This window comes from Elephas maximus, chromosome X (genome assembly GCF_024166365.1).
Source record: "Elephas maximus indicus isolate mEleMax1 chromosome X, mEleMax1 primary haplotype, whole genome shotgun sequence".
In the NCBI taxonomy this organism is placed as follows: Eukaryota; Metazoa; Chordata; class Mammalia; order Proboscidea; family Elephantidae; genus Elephas; species Elephas maximus.
The window spans coordinates 54,531,619-54,553,774 of NC_064846.1; the positions used below are offsets into that span (position 1 = coordinate 54,531,619).

The following is a 22,156-nucleotide window of genomic DNA, read 5'->3' on the forward strand; positions in this document are numbered from 1 at the left end:
TATTGGAAGGAGTGGATGAACACCATTTCACTGAATTCAAGAGATAAATCTTAATGTAGAATTATGTCCCTTGGTGCTGCTGGTGTGTGTGTGTGTGTGTATTCATTCTTGTATTGCTTCACAGATGCTTACATTTCTTTTATATTATACTTATCACTGTTTTTCTTTATGAATTTTTCTTTGTTTTATTTTAGTGCCTAAGAAAGGCATTCCCCCATTGAATTCTTATGAATATTTTCTTATGGCTTATTTTTCTCATAGTTTACATGTAATAAACTTAAGATCATATTGTGGAAATTAACTGTAGCAGGCATTATGAATACTAGTGTTCCCCAATACTGAGTTTTGTTCGCTTTCTGGACACACAGAAAACTACTTCCTAGCCCCTTTGCTGTTAGGTGAGGCCACATGACCAGTTTTAGCCATTGAGCTGAGAACAACAATGATTTATGTTATTTCTATAAAGTATAGAAGAGTAGGTGAGAGATCTCCAAGACTTTTCTTCCCCAGACACAGGACCAGTGATGTTCCAGGTTGTAGAGCCTGTCAGCCTGGGTCCCTGAGGGATTATGGGGAACAGAGCCTCCCACTCCTGACCTTCACCAACACGTTGGACGTATATTGTAAACTAGAAATAAACCTTTGATGTGTTAAGCCACCGAGGTTTTGGGATTGTAGTCCCTGGGTGGTGCAAATGGTTAAGCACTTGATTACTAGCTGTTATGGATTGAATTGTGTCCCCCCAAAAATGTGTATCAACTTGGCTAGGCCATGATTCCCAGTATTATGTGGTGGTTCACCATTTCATGATCTGATGTGATTATCCTATGTGCTGTAAATCTTAACCTCTATGATGTTAATGAGGCAGGATTAGAGGCAGTTATGTTGATGAAGCAAGACTCAGTCTACAGGATTAGGTTGTATCTTGAGTCAATCTCTTGAGATACAAAAGAGAGAACTGAAGTGGAGAAAAGGGAGACCTCATGCCATCAAAAAAGTGCTGGAAGCAGAGCACATCCTTTAGACCCAGGGTCCCCGAGCTGAGGAACTCCTAGACCAGGGGAAGATTGAGGACAAGGACCTTCCCCCAGAGCCAACAGAGAGAAAAAACCTTCCCCTGGAGCTGGCACCCTGGACTTCCAGCCCCCTAAACTGTGAGAGAATAAATTTCTGTTTTTTATAGCCATCCGCTTGTGGTATTTCTGTTATAGCAGCACTAGATAACTGAGAATTTGGTACCAAGAGAGTGGGGTGCTGCTCTAACAGATACCTAAAATGTGGAAGCGATTTTGAAACTGAATGGGTAGAGGCTGGAAGAGTTTTAAGGTGCCTAACAGTAAAAGGGAAACCCTGGTGGCATAGTGGTTAAGTGCTACGGCTGCTAACCAAAAAGTTCAGCAGTTTGAATCCACCAGACGCTCCTTAGAAACTCTATAGGGCAGTTCTTCTCTGTCCTATAGGGTCGCTATGAGTCGGAATCAACTCAACGGCAACAGGTTTAGTTTGGTTTTGGTTTAAGAGTAAAAGCCTAGATTGCCTTGAAGAGACTGTTGGTGGAATTATGGATGTCAGACAATTCTGGTGAGGCTTAGAAGGAAATGAAGAGAGCTGTAACACCAGAGATGGCGCAGACGACAAGCAGCAGCAGCAGCAGAGAAACAGCAGCAGTGGAACCAGGAGACCAGCGCGGGAGCCAACCCACAGAGCGAAAGCTGAGTGCCTCTGCGCAGGAAACTTCCTGGTAGAGTAGGGTGCCTCGGGGCACTTATCAGTGGAGCTAGGCTTGCCAACCCACGGAGCAAGAGAGCTGAGAGCCTTCCAGCAGAGGTTTACTGGCAGAGTAGGTTGCCTCCAGGCACTTAACAGTAAAGCTAAAAGGCTTTTTGAACATTTGCCCAAGCAGGGCAGATGCTGCACAGGTCCAAGAGGCCTGAGGGGCCAAGAGGCCAGGAAGCAGAAGCTGCTTCAGTCTCAAAGGGTGGGGCACAGCCTCCAAGTTTCAAAGAGTCAGATCTTCAACTCGGTTTGGGAGTGTGGGGCTGCCATTCACAGGGACTGCCAGTGGGATGGGCTTACCAAAGCTGAGGGGGCTGGGCTGCCATGCCCAAGGGACAGAAGAACTGGGCCTGTCGGGGCTGAGGGGGCAGGGTTGCCACTCAGACGGACTAGGAAAATGGGGCCACCCAAATTCAAGGGAGCACAGTTGCTCTCCCAGTGGGCCCGGAAGGTGGAGCTGAAGCCCACAGCCGAGAGGACTCCACCCAGAATCCAGAGAGTGTGGCCAACACCCAGAGTCTGGAGCACAGGACCATTGCCTAAATGGTCTCAGAGAACAGAAGATTATTTTCAGCCCTTAAGAACTAATATAACGTGTTCTGCTGACTTGGTGCCTGTTATCCCTTCTTTCCCTCCATTATCTCCCATTTGTAATGGAAATGTCTACCTTATGCCTGTTCCACCATTGTACTTTGGAACCAGATAACTTGTATTCTAGATTTCAGAAATGAACAGGAATTTTGCCCCAGGATGAAATTTGAACTTGGAGTTGATTTAAGACTTTTGGGATGATATGATAGTGTGAATGTGTTTTACATGTGGCAAGGACATGAATTTTGAGGGCTGAGGGCTGGAATGTTATTGATTGAATTGTGTTCCTCAAAAATGTTTATCAACTTGGCTAGGCCATGATTCCCAGTATTGTGTGGTTGTCCACCATTTTGTGATCTGATGTGATTATCCTGTGCGTTGTAAATCCTAACCTCTGTGATGTTAATGAGGCAGGATTAGAGGCAGTTATGTTAGTTTGGCAGGACTCAATCTACAAGTTTAGGTTGTATGTTGAGTCAATCTCTTGAGATATTAAAAAAGAGAACCAAGTGGAGAGGAAAGGGACCTCATACCATCAAGAAAGAGCACATCTTTTGGACCCAGGGTCCCTGTGCTGAGAAGCTTCTAGATGAGGGGAAGATTGATGACAAGGACCTTCCCCCTGAGCCAACAGAGAGAAAGCCGTCCCCTGGAGCTGGCACCCTGAATTCTGACTTCTAGTCTCCTACACTGTGAGAGAAAAAATTTCTCTTTGTTAAATCCACCCACTTGTGGTATTTCTATTATAGCAGCACTAGATAACTAAGACACTAGCCGAAAAGTTGGCAGTTTGAATCCACCCAGAGGCGCCTCAGAAGACAGGCCTGGTGATCTGCTTTCAAAAGGTCACGGCCTTGGAAACCATATGGAGTGGAATTCTACTCTGCACACCTGGGGTCACCGGAGTCAGAATCAACTCAAGCACAACCAACAACAACCCCAGCATAAGCTTAATATAGCCTGACACACACAGAAATGCTCCCCAAAGTTTAGAGTGAAATAGAGTCACCTGCATGTTGTGTGACAAAAATATATCAGGGGTCAGACGAGAAATAGGTTACTGATGTTGGAAAGAACTAAGTACTCCATTATCAGCTGATTGACAAATGCTTTTGTTTTTACATGTTTTTCTCTCTTTTTTTTTTAACTTTGTAATAATATTTGTTACCCAGGTAATACATACTCCATTTGGAAAAATTGAAAACACAAGAAAAAAGGAAAAAATTTTAAAAAGTATCCAGAACTCCGGTGGCAGAGATACTTATTGTTAACTTTCTGGTGTACATCATGTGAGAATTTTTTCTGTGACTGATTTTATACACATACACACATACATAGTGAATGATATACATATATATCAGCACTAAGGGACACATGCACACACATATATACAGTATGCATGCACACCTGAACCAAACCAAACCCATTGCCATCAAGTCGATTCCAACTCATAGAGACCCTATAGGACAGAGTAGAACTGCCCCATAGGGTTTCCTAGGCTGAGATTTTTACAGGAAGAGATTGCCAGGGCTGGTGGGTTCGAACTGCTGACCTCTTAGGTTAGCAGGCAAGCTGCTTAACCATTGCATCACCAGGGCTCCTATCCTTGCTATATGTACTACCAAATTTGTTTCTTACATTCCTTACCCTTCCAGAACACTTCCCACGTCATGGAAATCTTTTATTTCTTCATCATCCATACACCTATTCAGAATGCCTTCCCTATACCCCTGGGGAAATTACAACTGCCCCTGTTTGTTTGTTAGCCTTTGGCACTCTCTGGCTTTCCTTCATTTTCTTGGCAGTTATTTTCCATGTTGAATTGTTTCCCTCAAACACAATTACTCCTAGAAGATAAAAAGATGAAGGAGACAGTACTACAAGCCTCTTCCTGTGCTGAAACCTGAGGAGGGCAGCGAAGAAAGCTGTGAGAACCCCAAGTTGGCTCTGTTCTCTGCCATCCCACCTCTAGATATCCCCCAGCACTCCCATTCTCACACCAACCTATAGAGATCTTGTGTATCTTTCCTTTTCCCTGGGAGGGTTGTGGTACCCCCAGTGAGTGGATGGATAAACCTACAGACAAATGGAGAAAAAGAGATCAAATATTTGATGAACGAATCAGCACTTAAAGGGGACACCGGTTCAAGATTGAGAGCCGTGCTTGTTGAGGTTTCCCCTCTTCTGGATCCTTCCCCAAGTTTCCTCTGAAGATTTCTCTCCCCACCCAGACCCCACGAAGACCATCCTTTCCCTAAAGGAGAGCAAAGGGAGAACAGAACCTTTCCAAAGTATTCCTTTCCAGAACCCCTTCAACTCCCCAAACTGCACACACGTGCACACCCTCACCTCTACACACAGCCCACCATTTTTTGTCACCAAAAGGAATGGGGGAAGGAGGTGTCAGTGTGAGAGTGTAGGCAACGCTGTTCAGTGTCCGCCCTGACCCCACCTCAGTGGGCTATAGGCAGCAGCCACCCTCACACCCACCTTCAGGGATCTGGGGTGCTTACCTCTCTTTCGGCTCGACACGCCCACATCCTCTGCAATAGGAAGCTGGCATTCACGCAGGGTTCCCGCCCACGGCCCCAGCATTCCCCATGGCCCACCATTTTCTGAATCAAAATGACGAGGATATGGCTGTGGTGTGGGAACTGCAGGCCAGGAACGGGATGTCCGCTTCCTCCCTCTTTTCTATCCCGGGGCTTTGCAAGTGGCGCTCACCTTCAAATTGACTTGCAGGGAGCCGGCCCGGACTCTTCCTCCTCCTCCTCTGGGGCCAGGAGCAAGAAAGCCTGCTTTCAGTGCAACAGGGAGCCGGTACCTAAACCTGACCGCTGTTCCCTCCCCACAGCTCTCCCCCCAGCCCACCATTTTTTGCTCCAAAATGGATAGGAATAGAAGCAGGGAAGGGGAATAGGCAAAGCAGTCCTGCGCCCCCTTTAGTCTTCTCTTCGCCCACGCCATCCCCACGCCTGATAGCTTCGGTTCATTCAAACCTTCCCAGGTCCAGCGCGGGCAGTAGTCTCCACCTTTTCTGTCTAGTGGCCGGAAGCACGACTCCAAGGTAATAGGGAGCTGGCGCCCAGGCGAGAGAGGAGTCAGTCTATGTAGTGACTTGAATTCACGTCAATCCTTTGTCACTAGAAGCCCCAATCAACAGTAAAATGGAATCCCCAATTAACTCCTCCCACCAGCTCTGTAGAAAGAGCAGTCACACCCATGCCCCACCCCAATCAACACTTTATCTTTTCAGTCTTTGCCAGAGACACTAAAAGTGTTCTCTCTCCTGGAATTTCTGTTTGCCTTTAGGGTCGCTATAGGGTCGCTATGAGTCGGAATGACTGGACGGCACTGGGTTTGGTTTTTTTGGGTTTTTCTCAGATTATCAGAGAGGCTCAGCCTTTTGGGGTAAATCGTGTCTCCTTTTTTTCTCTCCTGCTCCAAGACCCCCACTTCCCCTCCCCTAAGATCCTAAAGTCTACCCTTTCCCCTGCAGTTTCGTCCAGGCACTGAAATGGAGCTCAGGAAAGGAGGCTGGGAGTGAGAGATTTTTACTAGCTTAATATTTGTATGTTGTTTCTTATGGTTATTATATTATTACTATCAATCTGCACCCTGTTTGTAATTAGAAAATGGAAAATAACTATTTTCATTTGGGAATTGAGAGGTGGATTCAAGTGTGTGTGTGGGCAAGTAAATAACCCAGCCACCTGTTTTTGATGCTCAGGGATCATACAAATATAGACCCTCTAGGCAGCCACTTTTTTGGAAGTGTGAAATGTACAGGGCAGCTGGAGGCTGCCCTTGTGAGGGGCCCCTGTGTGTGTGAAGCCTTTCCATAAAGTAAACCACTGAGGTCACATAATCCCACAGCACCAAGGATACCTTGGATTTTCAGATCTTAAAAGCTAGTCACCATGTTCTGGTCTCCACAAAATTTTATTAATCGAAACTCAATTCCTGTCTTTCCCAGTTCCCTACCACATCTACATCCCTGTTGTTGTGTGCCAGTGAGTCGATTTCGATTCATAGTGACCCTGTACGACAGAGTAGAACTGCCCCATAGGGTTTCCTAGGCTGTAATCTTTATGGCAGCAGATGGCCAGGTCTTGTCTCCGGCAGAGAAGCTGTGGGTTCAAACTACTGACCTTTCAGTTAGCAGCCAAGCACTTAACCACTGCGCCATCAGGGCTCCTTAAAAAAAAATTTTTTTTTAGGTCCCTATTAATACCCTTTCCAATTGCAACCAGAAACTCCTACTCCTCACCACCTCAGGGACAGATCCAGGTTTTGTAAGGCCTGAAATTTACGATTTGGAGGACCCTCTTTAAGGAAAAGAATATAAAAAGGATATCAGCAATGCAGGCAAATAGGTACAAAAGCTAGTATTTGTTTAGAATGAAAAAAGAAATCACGACAAATTACAAAACTTGAACATATATAACAAACATCCCATATTCCAGAAAAATAGTCTATTTTTATTAACTTCCTGGCACACCTCCATAATAATTTTTTCCCTATAATTTTTGGCTACAAACTCTGATCCTCTCTTCATATGACAGTTTTGTGTTATCATTTTTCCTAGAGAGAATAAAATGTAATTAAATTGTTCCTGTGGTGTAATCAATTTTTATTATTATTAACAGAAAAATGTCAGCTTCACAACTCATTACCGGTGATGAGTAAATTTTAATAGTGTCAAATTTGAGGAAATTGCTCGTCAGCAGTCAAATTTCTTTCTTACATGGGGTTAAGATATCAGAGCATTTCAAGTTTTCTTGTGTGATAACTAATCTTAGATACTCTGAATTGTTGACACTCATGAACAAGTTTGATGTCAATGTCCTCATCATAGTAGTGTATTTTGAGTTTTATGGTATCTCAGTCAATGTCAGCCCTGGTGGTGCACTGCTGTAGGGTAAAAAACATAAAGTTTAGTAAAGCAAAAATAAAGTTTTATTCAGCATATATTAAAAAAGGAAAAGTGGAAAGCAGACAAGCAAGCTGCCACAGCCATGTCTGCGCAAGTCCGAGAAAATATTACAGAATAGGCAAGAATGAGAAAATGGACAAGCATGCTGCTAGGGCCATGTTTGTCTGAGTCCAAGGAACATTACAGAATCATCAGTATATATTAATGTTACAAGTGGGCAAAACCATTGAAAGCTTCACCTTTTCACAGATTGGCTAGAAACTGTGATCCTACATTTTGAATCGTGTTTCTTAACAATCATTGGTACAGGTTTCAGTAACCACAGTTGGGAGGGTCGTCATTGGTCCAACAAATTTTCTATTCACTAAATGCTAAGTGGAAAGTCTTTTGTGTTCTGTTTGATTGGCTTACATAAAAGTTTCCCTAAAAGATATTTTTCAAGATTATCTTAACTATTGTCTTTATACCTCAGGGTCCAGTTGATATGTCCTTGTGAGTCCTTGTGAGCACAGCTCCAGCTGGGTCACATTCTCTATGCTTAAAGACAGGGAATAATGATCCCAATGTTATTTGCTAAATCAGCACTGATTAAGAGCTTGGCTGTTAACCAAAAGGTTAGCAGTTCAAATCCACCAGATGCTCCTGGGCAGTTCTACCCTGTCCTATAGGGTTGCTATGAGCTGGAACTGACTTGACAGCAATGGGTTTGGTTTTTTTTTTGAGTCGATTGATGTCAGTATTTTATGCCAAATCACCAAGGAATTAATACGAAACTGTGTTGATGTGATTGGGCAACGCCACAGACATGGTTGATCTAGCAAAGGCCAGAAGTCCATTTCTGACAAATCAAAATGTACTCATAAGGTAGCAATGGGAGCTAAGACTAGAAAAGTATTTTGGAATCGGGAAAAAAGAAAAAAAAAGTCCAAATTCATTGCGGTGGAGTCGATTCTGACTCATAGTGACCCTGCAGGACAGAGTAGAACTACCTTATAAGATTTCTGATTCTGACTCTTAGACCCACCAGCCACCCGATGGGAGAAAAATGTGGCAGTCTGCTTCCATAGTAAAGATTCAAGCCAAAAAAAAGAAAACCAAACCCATTGCTGTCAAACCAACTCTGGGTCATAGCAACCCTATCGGGTTTCCAAGGAGCGGCTAGCTGGTGGATTGGAACTGCCAACCTTTTGGTTAGCAGCCAGGCTCTAAACCACTGCACCACCAGGGCTCCCCGTAAAGATTACAGCCTTGGAAATACTTTGGAGCAATTCTACTCAGTCCTATAGGGTCGCTATGAGCTGCCATTTATATTATTATTCAATGCTGTGGAGTCAATCATAGCAACCCTATAGGACAGAGTAGAACTGCCTCAAAGAGTTTCCAAGGAGCGGATGGTAGGTTTGAACTGCCGACCTTTCGGTTAGCAGCCGTAGCACTTAACTACTATGCCACCGGGGCTCCGAAAACTTACTAGTAATTACTTAACTATATACAGAACGAACTGAGAAACACATCCAACTAAACCAAAACTGAGGCACTGGTGATTGAGTGGTTGAATTCTCACCATCCATGAGGGAGACTCAGGTTCAGTTTCTCATGTGCAGCCACTACCCACGGCCAAACTACCCAACAAGCAAGGTATGCAAGAGCCCAACTGTGCCTTCCCCTGCAATCTGCAGTGCACAATTTCACCTGTCCTACTACAGCAACGTCGTGGTAAAACCCATGTGAAATTGCTCACCACAGATTAGCAAGTAAATACGATTAAGCCCGTTCATACCTGCTCAACGCAAGCTGGTGCATACCACGCTTACTGGTTAATCCCCCAGTCTGTCATTGGAGGCTTGTATGTTGTTATGATGTTGAGCAGGTTTCCACAGAGCTTCCAGATCACGATGGACTAGGAAGAAAGGCTTGGTGATCTGCTTCTGAAAATCAGCCAGTGAAAACACTATGGATCACAACAGTCAGAGCCTCAACTGATCATGTGGATGGTCCAAGACCTGGCAGCATTTTACTTTTGTTCCCTTGTGCCATGAGTTGGAGACCGACTCTGTGGCAGCTAAAAACAACAAAATCAAAACTAAATGTAATCCCAAATCAACTTCCTCTTAGCTCAACCCCAAAAATGTACACATCCATCTCACCATCACCAAAAGGAAGGAACGTCAGAGTGGAAAGAGACAGTAGTCTCAAATGGTGGTCAGTATTCTTGCTTTTACTTATTAATTTTATAAAAATATAAGACACATAGTCATGGCCTCCGTATTAGTTTTATATTTCCATATAATAAAAATACCACAAGCTTAATGCTTAAAACAACACCTGTTTGATTAGCTCATAGTTCTGTAGGTCAGAAATCCAGGTACACTGTGGCTGGAATCAAGGCATCAGGCTCTGTTCTCATCTGAAGCTCAGGATCATTTTCCAAGATTACCTGGTTGTAGCAGAATTCAGTTTCTTGTCCTTGTAGCAATGAAGTCCTCCTTTCCTTCTGGCCATCAGCTGGGGCCATTCTCAGCTCCTAGCGGTCCCCTGCATTCCTTGCCATGTGGCACCCTCTGCCTTCAAAATTACTGGATCCCTTTTATGCTTCAAATCTCTCTTACTTACAAAAGGGCCCAACCCCTTTAAGGGCTCACCTGATTAGCTCAGACCCATCCAATAATCTCCATTTTGATTAACTCAAAGATTTGGAACTTGATTGGACCTGAAAAATCCCTTTTGCAACATAACGACATAATCATGGGAGTGCTACATCATATTCATAGGTCCCACCTATAATCAAGAGGGGGAAATGTATTATACAAGTGTAAAGGTCACTGGAGATCATCTTAGAATTTTGCCTACCATAGTCCTTCCTAAGGAGCCCTGGTGGCGCAACGGTTAAGCACTTGGCTGTTATCGATAGGTTGGCAGTTTGAACCCACCCAGTGGCTCTGCAGAAAAAGGATCTGATGTTCTGCTCCTGTAAAGATTACCCGTCGTCGTCATTGAGTTGATTCCAACTCATAGCCAACCCTATAGGACATAGTAGAACAGCTCGTTACGGTTTCCAAGGCTGTAATCTTTACAGAAGCAGACTGCCACACCCTGCTCCCACTGAACGGCTAGTAGGTTTGAACCACCAACCTTTTGGGTAGCAGTTGAGCCCTTTAACCACTGCACCACCTCTACTCTGTCACAAGGGGTCTCTGAGTGGAGAATTGATTTGACTGGCACCCAACAACAACAACAACAATAATAAGCCCTTCCTAGGGGCATTAGACAGTGACCATGCAAATCAAGGGGCCCTGAAGCTTAAGCTTCATTAGCTTCAAGGTGAATTCACCTCTGCATTATCACCTCTGCTCATTGAGGGGTTTTCAGTTCTCCTATACATACTCTGTTCTATAGGGTGACTATGAGTCGGAATCGACTCAACAGCAATGGTTTTTTTTTTTTTTTTTTGCCGGTTTGATACATCTGTTTGGGGGCAGTGGTAGTTCAGTGGTAGGAATCTCGCCCTCCATGCAGGAGACCTGGTTCAATTCTCTGCCAGTGTACCTCAAGTGCAGCTATGATCCTGTCAGCGGAGGCTTGTGTGTTGCTACTATGCTGAACAGGTTTTATTGGAGCTTCCTGACTAGGGTAGACTATAAAGAAAAGCCTGGCAATCTACTTCTGAATATCAGCCAATGAAAACCCTATGGATCACAAGGATATGATCTACAACCAGACTGGGCAGCATTTTGTTCCACTGTGGGGCAAACATGGGGTCGTTATGAGTCCGGGGCTAACTAGACAACAGCTACAACAACATACATCTGTATTCAGCTAATGAGCCCCCAAACCTCACCCATACATAATCTAACAGGAGTTACAAGTTGGATTGTTCAACACTGTTTCTGCTCTAAGATTTTTTAATATTTTCCTAAATTGGGTGAGTGATACATTGTTTTGTTTTTGTTTAGGGGAGGGGTTGTTGTTTAATTTTATATACTTTGGAAAGATGTGTAAAATGTTTGTGTATCTTCAAGGTAATTATGAGCCCAAGAGACAGGGCCACATAAACCAGAGACTACATCAGCCTGAGACCACAACAACCAGATGGTGCCCGGCTACAACCGATGACTGCCCTGACAGGGAACACAACAGAGAACCCCTGAAGGAGCAGGAGAAGAGTGGGATGCAGACCCCAAATTCTTGTAAAAGGACCAGACTTAATGGTCTGAGACTAGAAGGACCCTGGAGATCATGGTCCCCAGACCTTCTGTTGGCCCAAGACAGGAACCATTCCCAAAGCCAACTCTTCAGACAGGGATTGGACTGGACTATGGGATAGAAAATGATACTGGTGAAGAGTGAGCATCGTGGATCAAGTAGACACATGAGACTATGTGGGTGGCTGCTGTCTGGAGAAGAGATGAGAGAGGAGAGGAGGTCAGAAGCTGGCCAGATGGACATGAAAATAGAGTGGATGGAAGGAGTGTACTGTCTAATTAGGGGGAGTGCAGCTAGGAGAATATAAAAAAAACAACCGAATATACCAAGGTATGTATAGGTTTTTGTATGAGACTGACTTGGTTGGTAAACTTTCACTTAAAGCACAATAAAAATTTTTAAAAAGTTTGTGTATCTTAAACTTAGAAAGAGGAATACATTTGAATGTTACACCATGTTGTTCTCTAGCTTAAAGTAAAATGGCTCCAGAAATCCCTCACCCCACCCCCTGCCCCCACGCTTCTAGGCTGCACTCTAGATACCTGGAACCCTAGAATATCTTGCCCAAACTGCCCAAGTCTACTTCCAGCGCTTGCATGCGCCTCTTCCCCAGACCTGCCTTCCTGCAGGTGTACCCTTAGACTGAGTGGAGACTGTTTGCAGGGGATGTGAATGGAATTTGAACGTGTAATTTGCTGCATCTGCTTAGGTGTGCGTGAAGCCCCTCAATGTGGGATGGAGCTAAGGATAGAGAGGAAGCGTGTGCCATGGGAAGCTGAGAAGTCTAAGAATTCTAATCTGAACCCAGTTAGAACATATGTTATTTAACAATTTGTTAGCCTGATTTATAATGTTTAAATATTTAAACATATGATATAAGGGCTTCCACTTTGTAATCTTGCCTCTGGCCTCAAAAATTTAAGTGGTAGGCCTGTCTAAGAGCAGGTAGTTAGTACTAAGTGGAAAAGCCAGAATTCAAACCCAGCTTTGTGTGACTCCAAGGCCTGTGATCTTAGCCACTAAAACACATGCGTTTCTTAAAGTTAAGAGTTCCTCCAGATTTTGTCCTTGGTTCTCTTCATCTAAGCACTAATGACTTATATCTACATCTTGAGACTCTGCCTTTCTCCTGAGCTCAGATGCTTTTTAAACTGGATGCCCTACAAAAATAACCAAGCCAAACCCTTTGCCACCGAGTCGATTCTGGCTCATAGCAACCCTATAGGACAGAGTAGTTTCCAAGGAGCGGCTGGTGGATTCAAACTGCCGACCTTTTGATTAGCAGCCAAGCTCTTAACCACTGTGCCAGCAAGATTCCCCACAGAAGCCTTAAATTTGAGTACATCTAAAACTGATTTCACAATCTTCCCTTTCCATATCTTCTCTCGCTTGACCCCAAACTTGCTTCGGTTTCTCTGTTTACTTTTTCAGAGAATGACACAAACATCCATCCAGATGCCCAAGTGTGAGCATTATCTTTGACTCCACTCCTTTGTATTCCCCAATTCCTCCCCACCTCTCAGTTCAATTCTCTGACTCAACCTCCAAAATATCTTTGGAAAAGTTCTATATACCTTCATCTCCACTGCCACTCATCTAGTTCCAGACACAGTCACTTTTCACTTGGTTTAGTAATAGCTTCTTTAGTGTTCTTCCACATGTTTCACTCCCCATAGGATATTAATGACTCCAAAAATGCTACTATAAACATGATTGTCACCTGAATTATCCAATTTCATCCTCAAAAAGAAAAACTATGACACATATACAATTAAGAGAACTCTACATTTTACGGAAGTCATTCAATTATCATAGAGAACACGTGAAACTGAAAGTTGTCTGTGAGACTGAATGAAGAAATCAATGGCAATCAATTCTTTTAGGAGAATAAAAACAGATTGCCGCATCGGTTGCTTTTCTGCCCTGTTATTTTACCTTACAGGTGAACATCTGGGAAGCACAGGTATATAAGACACAGAAAACACAAGGTGTCATGATGCTGCTTCTGGGTTTAGGAGACCTCTCTGAGTTCCCAGTGACAGATCCATCCTCACTGACTGTCTTTGGGTAAACCACCCCCAATGTGCTGACCTCACCTCTGGAACATACTGGAGAACTCCCCACATTTGGGCACTCAATGAAAGACAATTACAATGATTTCTTGAGGTCTATCAGGTCGGGAGTGGATGGGTTGGAAGAGTCAAAAAGCCAACCACAAGGAAATGATACTTGTCCTGTTGAGATCTCTGGGAATCTCACCATTACTGAGTACCTGCCAGGTCCCCAACACAGGACTAGTTGCTTTAGGTATGCTAGAGGGCTATCCCATGCACTTCCTCATCAGTCTCTGAGGTAAGGATTATTATCAGGTCTGATTATTATAGGAATTCAGAGAATGCCCAGTGTGTACTGCAGCTATCGGAGAAAAGTTCAAAGAACAAACCGAATGATCAAATTGATCTACCTTATTTCCCGATTTTATCTTGTCATTCTCCTGCTCAAAGATCCTGGATGGCAAACCCATGACCTCCTACTGAATAATATTAGACTTCCCATCCAGGCATTTTCCAAAATACAGCCTGAGTCACACATTCTGAGCTTTGTGATCATTTTTTTCTCTGATCCATCCTCAAAAGACCCCCACTCAGTATGACCTAAATATGGTTCATGCTTCCCCCATCTGTGCCCTTCTTATGCCATTTTTCTAGAATGAGTAATTCCCTCAGGGCCCTGTAGGGTAAAGAATTTAACTTTACCCAAAGAATTTGGTGTTTATCCTTCCTGAGAGATAACCTCTAAAGCCATTGCCTTGGAGTCAATTCTGACTCATAGTGACCCTATAGCTTCCAGACCACACCTGAGGATTTATGCTAATGAGGTGACTCAGGTGGGGGCTGGCCAGGCCAGAAAGACCACTTCATAATATCAGCTGATTTCAGCCCCATTGAAGGCCCTGCAGTGGAAAGCTCCATGCGCTTTTTGGTTGGTGAAAGACATCTATGCACATGGGAGGGTTGTTGTTGTTAGGTGCCATCAAGTTGGTTCTGACTCATAGCAACCCTACTGGACAGAGTAGAACTGCCCCACAGCGGTTCCAAGGAGCAGCTGGTGGATTCAAACTGCCGATCTTTTTGTTAGCAGCCACGGCTCTTAACCACTACTCCACCAAGGCTCCCACGGGACAATACCTCATCCCCTTCTGAGACACGGAAGCTCCGCATTGGGAACCCTCCCAGACCTTGCCCTATGCATCTCTTCATTGTACCCTTTTCCCTATAATAGTTTCCTGTAATTATAGCACTTTCCATGAGTTCTATGAGTCATTCTAGTGAACTACTGAACCTAAGGGAGTAGTGGGAAACAACAACAGGTCAGGACTGAGGGGCCTGGGGACCCCTGAGTTTATGGCTGGTGTCCTGAGAAGATGGGGGAACCCCTGAATTTATAGCCAGCAGGTCAGAAGTGAGGGGACCCTGGAAACTCCCAAGCTTGCAGCTGGCATCTGAAGCCTTGGGCTGACTTGTCAGTCTGGAGGACTGTGTCCTTTACCTTGTGAGCTCTGACCTGGTTCCACGTGATTCGGGTCAGGAAGCGGTGCTGCATGTGTAGCTGGTGTCAGGGCAGAAGTGGAACATAAATAACAAATTCATTTGGATTAATCAAGAAAGTTTGGTGTCAGAGAAGTGGAATTTGATTTTTTTCACACAGGCCGGTACTGTAAAAGTCTACTTCACATAAGGGATTTGTTCCTTAGGATGTTTGTGGAATAGAACACAGGCACTGAGAGCCATAGTATCCAGCCCTATGTAGCACAGACTTGACACTACTGTTGCTTCTGGAGAGAACCAGATAGTTTAGTGGAGGCAGCCACTGTATCAATCCATGTTGTTGAGGTTCTTCCTCTATTTTACCATGAATGATGGCCTTCTCCAGAGACTGGTCTCTCCTGATAACATGTCCAAAGTATGTGAGACGAAGTCTTGCCATCTTCCCTCCTAAGGAGCATTCTGGCTGTACTTCTTCCAAGACAGGTTTGTTCATTCTTCTGGCAGTCCATGGTATATTCAATATTCAATATTCTTCGCCAACATCATAATTCGAAAGCATCAATTCTTCTTTGGTCTTCCTTATTCATTGTCCAGCTTTAACATGCACATGAGGTGACTGAAAATACCATAATACTCGCATGTGATATTAATATTGTCCGATAATTTCCACATTCCATTGGATCACTTTACTTTGGAATGGGCACATATATGGATCTCTTCCAGTCAATTGGATCCAGAGCGAGCAAAAGCCCATGAGCCTTGCCACTTATGTTTGATGTAGGCCACATGCCCTAAGAAACTCCCTTTCAACTGATTGGCTACGCACAGCAGATCCCATCATGGAGGTGATCACACTGTATCAATTCTCATCATGGAGGTGATCACATCATCATACTACTGCCAAATGACTGAGAATCATGGCCCAGCCAAGTTGACACACAACCTTAGCCATCATATACCTCAACACATTTCCAAACACCCCCTAGGGAGCAGTTCCATCCCGTTTGAGAACCACTGATAGAGATTATCATAATTTGTTTAAACAGCCTTTAATGATGAACATTTAGATTATTTCCAAACTCCCACTATTTCTAGCATTATAATTGTTGTTGTTATCAGGTGCCGTCAAATTGGTTCCGACTCTTAGTAACCCTAAATACAATAGAACGTAACTGTGCCTGGTCCTGTGCCATCCTCACAATCGTTGCTATTTTGAGCCTGTTGTTGCAGTCACTGATCAGACAATTTGTACCACTGCTATTCATAAGGTTTTCACTGGCTAAGTTTTTCAGAAGCAGACCACCAGGTCCTTCTGCCTAGTCTTAGTCTCGAAGCTCTGCTGAAACCTGTCCACTATGGGTGATCCTGCTGGTATATGAAATACTGGTGGCATAGCTTTCAGCATCAGAGCAACACATAGCCACCAGAGTATGACAAACGGACAGACGAATGGGGGATTTCTGGCATTGCCCCGATAAATATTTATATACAAATTGTCCTAAAAAAAGATCGTATAAACTTTTTACTGCCACCAGCAACATATGGCAATGTCTTTTTCTCACCTCCTTCACAATATAGGAGGAGTCCCTGAGTGGCGAGGACCGTTCATGTGCATGGCTGCTAACTGAAAGGTTAGAGGTTTTAATTCACCCAGAGGCACCTTGGAAGAAAGGCCTGGCAATCTACTTCCAAAAAATCAGCCACCGAAAACCCTATGGAGCATAGTTCTACTCTGACACAGAGAGGGTCGCCATGAGTGTGAATTGACTTGATTGCAAATGGTTTTCCCAATAAACCAAACCCTTTTCCGTCGAGTGGATTTCGACTCATAGCAACCCTATAGGGCAGAGTAGAACTGCCTCATAGAGCTTCCAAGGCTGTAATTTTTATGGAAGCAGACTGCCACATCCTTCTTCCCCAGAGTGGCTGGTGGGTTCCAACTACTGGAGAGAAGGAGAGAAGGAGTGTGCTCTCTCATTGGAGGGGAGCAACTAGAAGTATATAGCAAGGTGTATATAAATTTTTGTATGAGAGACTGACTTCATTTGTAAATTTTCACTTAAAGCACAAAAAAAATAACATCCTGTACTCAGAAAACAAGCCCTAGTGGCACAGTGGTTAAGTGCTTGGCCGCTAACCAAAAGGTCAGTTGCCATCAAGAGGCAGATCTAATGAACTCACTGCTTCATAATCCGGTATTGTCTTGGTAAAGAGGAAATGAAAAACAAAGTTCATTTTTATACACAGATTATGAGGCAGTGAGTTCATTAGAATCCCTATTCTGTAGACACAGAAATACAGGGTGGAGAGAAGGAGTGTGCTGCCTCATTGGGTGGGGGAGCAACTAGGAGTATATAGCAAGGTGTACAGGAGTTTTGTGTGAGAGACTGACTTCATTTGTAAACTTTCACTTAAAGCACAAAAAATATTAAAAAAAGGAATCCCAATTCTGTTTGAAAAATACATAAGCGTAGAAAAGAATAGAAGGATAAACAGTTGGATTCTACATTCATTCATTTAATTCACAAATATTCACAGGGTGTCTACTATGTGCCAGATGCCATCGGCCATAATCCATTTTTCCATCCCAATCTCTTTCCTTAACTGGACACTTACATCCAACTGCCTAATTGGCACTCCGACCTGGAGCAAGAATAATAATGTGAGAACTCCTAAGTGCACAAATCAACAAGATACCATACTCAAGTCTAAACCAATTATTCCTAAGCCCAGGAAAGCTACCATCTAAATTAGAGGCAGCGTGGTAGAGTGGGGGAGAACATAGGGTTTGATACTGGTAATTCTGAGTTAGAACATAGGATCTGCTTCTTTTTATCTGTTTAGTTTTACTCCTCATTTGTAAAAATAATTGAGTTAGTTTAGGTTAGTATTTTTGAATAGGGGAGGGGAGAGTCGCTAGATGTTTTACAAGGCCCCTGAGCCTGATCCCTTCCACACTGCCTCTCTAGAAGGGCTCCCCCTCTTAAGCACTGTCTCCTAAGAGCCTGGGGATGCTGGTTAACAGAGGGCTCTCTCTCCAGGGCCCTAGACCCTCAATGCTTTCTGCTCTGGAGCTGGACAGCCAAGTTTGCTGCTTGGACATGTGATAACGATACCAGACTGAGCAGAGAGGTAGTGAGGGACTTCACCGGACTCTGAGAGAAGGGGCAGTCCCTTTTGTTCCAACCCCAAGTTACCGGTCAGACCCAGTTCAGACAACTGCTTGGTAAGGACTATCACAACCAGTGCTTCCAGTTAGGAAGCTTTGGAGCTTCATCTTCTCCCCTACAAAAAGTTCCCCGAAAGAGAAAGGGAGGAGGGAAAGGCTCCTACCTGCAGCAGGGACAGTCCTTCTCCAGGTATGTCTGCCCAGGGCAGCCTGGCCTAGGTGGGCTTGGTGCCTGCTGCAGGCTGGAGCAGAAACACCAAGGTCAGACCCACCCCTGGAAAGCCATGTGGCTTGAGGGAGCTTGTCCACATCCTGCTTAAGCCCCCAGCCCCGGCCCACACACCAAAACAAACCAAAAAAAAAAAAAAAAAACCCACTACCATCAAGTCTATTCCGACTCAGAGCAACCCTATAGGATGGAGTGAACTGCACCATAGGGTTTCCAAGGAGCAGCTGGTGGATCTGAACTGCCAACCTTTTGGTTAGCAGCCAATCTCTTAACCACTGTGCCACCAGGGCTTTTCTGAACACCCACTAAAAAACCAAACCCATTGCCGTTGAGACCACTCCGACTCATAGGGACACTCTGAACACCCGGGGGATGGATTTATCCTATTTTGTAAAAGGTCACAGTAAGCCTTAGCTCACTCTAGCAGGAATTCCAGCCCCAAGAGCATTCATCGGGCTGCCACAACCTTGAATAATGGTCTGGAAACATGAAGAGACGTATCACAGAGTGAAAACAATAAAAACAGAAAACAAAGCCAAGGGTACAGAGCTTATTTTTTTGTGAGCTGATGGCAGAAGGAGAACTTTGAGTTCCTTTCTGATAAATTTTACTCATACTGGAAGGAAGCAATGCAAGGCATATATGATGTTTAGGCATAGAAAATACATCTTGCTATTATATTGTCTCCCTTAGCTTTTTGTGCAATCTTGCTTTACTGCAGGAAATCTTTTAAATTTCATGTAGTACAATTTGTGAGGCTGTTACTTAAAAATATGCTTGGACAGGACTTTCACTCTTAATTCTGATACAGACTTCTATTTTTTTCTTCTATTTATTTCATAGTATATCCTTAGGAAAATCAGGAGTATATAGGTCAGTGGCCCTCCACCTTTGGTGTGCTAATTTACAGAAAAGCAGATTTAGCAGGCCTAGGGTACAGCCTAGGATTCTGCAGTTTTTAGAGTAGAATTCAGAATTCTGCAGTTTTTATAATAGAAACACTGGTATGTTAATTTTAATGTTGAACATGGAGAAACAATTCCTCCCCCACTGTGTTCCTTTTGGAACTGCAAATTATATGTTCTAGGGAACAAACACACTTACCGAAGCTTACACAGTCAATCAAGGACAGAGATGATTCAAGAAATCAAGGTGCCTGACTGCGTCATAATTTGAAAAAAATATTAACACACCATCTGTGTTTCTAGAATGACCAGGATCAATAAAAGTCTTCGGTTTTACACGGATAGTTTAATGGGGAAATAATCTGATACATATATAATACTTCAATGTTTTACAAAGTACACTGGCATGTTTCCGGTTAATACGGGGTGGGGTGGAACTGGAATGTCCTAAGTTTTAGTCTCCTCTTTAACTTATACACATTGAACATGCCAGCAGAATTCATAAGGCATGCCTGTTAGAAGCCCCTGGGAGAGAGCTCACCCTAAGGCAAGTTAGGCAATTAAAACCAGTGGCATAGTGGTTAAGAGTTAAGGCTGCTAACCAAAAGGCTGGCCGTTTGAATCCACCAGATGCTCCTTGGAAATTGTACGGGGCAGTTTTACTCTGTCCTATAGGGTCACTATGAGTCAGAATTGACTCGACAGCAACGGGTTTGGTTTGGCTTTTTTTATTCTTGGAAATTACCTGGGAGGGAGGTTCAAATTTTGAGTACACTGCATGGTGTCTTGTACACAAATCTGTCTCCCAGCCCAGGTCCCGCTGGACTCATGTTTGAGTCCGATAGAGAAAAAGGAGGCTGTAAGAAGGGGGAAAAAAATGGACAAGATAATTTTGCTAAGACTTCTTTAAAAAGGACACTGATGTCTAAACAGCACTAGAATGGTAACCACCTGAGTAAGCGTAATATTAAAGCTGGAAGGGGCACATTCTCTGTGCCTCTGTAGGCTACACAGTTCTATCACAAGACACTCCAGTACAATCAGTGAGGCTTTGCACCTTGAGGGCTCCAGCACAGCAGCAGTGATGGGGCCCAGTGGAAGGAGCAAGACCCAGCAGAAGAGGCTGCTATGCCTTGCAGACACAGCAGTACTCAAAGGAAGAACAGGAAAGGAATAGAATGTGACACTCACCTGGAATCTCACAGGACTTGTCTGTGAGCACAGGTGAGGCTCCCCTCAGGCACCACCCCATGTATGAAGGGAATTTATAGCATCTGGGGGTCCGGAGTATGCAGGTGGGGAAAAGAGACAAACATAGCTCACATGATCTTTACCTCATGTGGTTCCACAGAAGCTCTGCAAGGCAGGTTTTATTCCTAATTCAACTGGGAAAAGACTGACCCTTATACAAATGTAATAGGTATGTGGTTTGTATTTTTACCTAAGAGAGTCAGAAGAAACATGGGATTTACTTTTCTTTTGTTATGTTTTCACAAGTATTTATTAAGTGCCATATTGTCTTCATAAGCTGACAGGTTTTTGAAAACTGCTTCACATTTTTTTCATTATATTAATTTTTTTTTGCAACACAAGTGTGTTCATCTTGAAAAAACAAACAAAATAAATAGTTTTAAAAATGAGAAATTCAGATAAAGCAAAAATTAAAACAAAAATCACCTATTATTTTATCAGCCACTGTTAAGCTTCTGATGCATATACTTTGTTTTCTTTGCATATTACTATATAAATATACATATATTTTTAAGTGGAATACTATATATACTTTTTGAAAGCTGTTTTTTCACTTCACAATACATAATATACATCTTCATGCTAACAGATGAAATTCATGACTGAGGGAGACTGGCAGATTATAGGGGAAGAAAACACTTTTATGCCAGTCACAAAAGGAAAATAAAGCCACACAAAAAGTTAAGAACACAGCAAAAGGTATATACGGAAATGCAAAGTTCAGGTGGCAGTACTACTACCAGGCAAAACAGAACTCAAGGCAGAACCCATTAAATAGGATAAGGGCGGTTCCGTTTTGCCTTCCAGTGCATTATCAGTAGTTTGTTTCTTACTCTTTTCATCTCTTCCATCTCCTCTGCTACCTTTATCATCTCCTCATTGCTTAAATTCTTGCCATGTATCTCCCCTCTAAACTGTGGGCGAGAACGAGCCAGCCTCTCCTTAAAACTTCCTTCCTCTAGTTTATGTTTTCCTACTCCACAAGGAGGCTGCTCCATGGGAGGACGCTCCTCAAAAAGGTACTTCCTGGAAAGTCGCTCCTGGGGGCGCTCCTCCGAAAGGAGCACCTCAGGAAGGAGCTCGGGAAGGAGTTCCTCGGGAAAGAACTCTTCCTCGTCCTCCTCCTCCTCCTCCTCCGAGGACTGCTCTTCTGAAGACAGATCCTCCTCCTCCTCCTCCTCCTCTTCCTCCCCGGGAGAGTGCTTTTCGGGAGGGTGCTCCACCGGAGGCGGTTCTTCAGTGGTCTTTGGCGCGCTATGTGGCTCTTCTTCATTTTCTTTGCATGGCTTTTCCATGTTGAGAATGCTAATTCTTTAAACAGTTATTCTGAGAAGACAAGAAAGGGAAAGTAGAGTCGGAATATTTGGTGGATGGGCCAACAACCCTGCAATGGGTTCCAGTAGCTGCCTTTTCGGGATTCGGGGCCCAGGCCCCAAACCTACGCTTACCGAGAGCCTCCCGGGCTCTCCTGAGCCCGCCGCGTCTCTTCCCTTCCCTCAGGGTCGCCCCTTCCTTCCTTCCTTCCCGAAATCCCACCATTTTCCCAGC

At 43.9% G+C, this 22,156-nt stretch overlaps 2 protein-coding genes across 2 annotated transcripts in view; one reads left to right on the plus strand and one right to left on the minus strand.

Annotated features, from left to right (window-relative positions):
• Positions 1-11,897, plus strand: part of MORF4L2 (mortality factor 4 like 2) — a 30,217-nt gene extending 18,320 nt beyond the window's left edge. The window contains exon 4 of the transcript XR_007515814.1: positions 11,323-11,897. The gene's annotated coding sequence lies outside the window, so the exon portion shown is untranslated. The remainder of the gene's footprint in view (positions 1-11,322) is intronic.
• Positions 11,898-19,666: 7,769 nt separating this feature from the next.
• On the minus strand, positions 19,667-21,903 carry TCEAL1 (transcription elongation factor A like 1). The gene has a single exon (XM_049872212.1). The coding sequence runs from the start codon at positions 21,901-21,903 to the stop codon at positions 21,379-21,381; it is 525 nt and encodes a 174-aa protein (XP_049728169.1). The 3' UTR covers positions 19,667-21,378.
• Between the last annotated feature and the right edge of the window lie 253 nt (positions 21,904-22,156).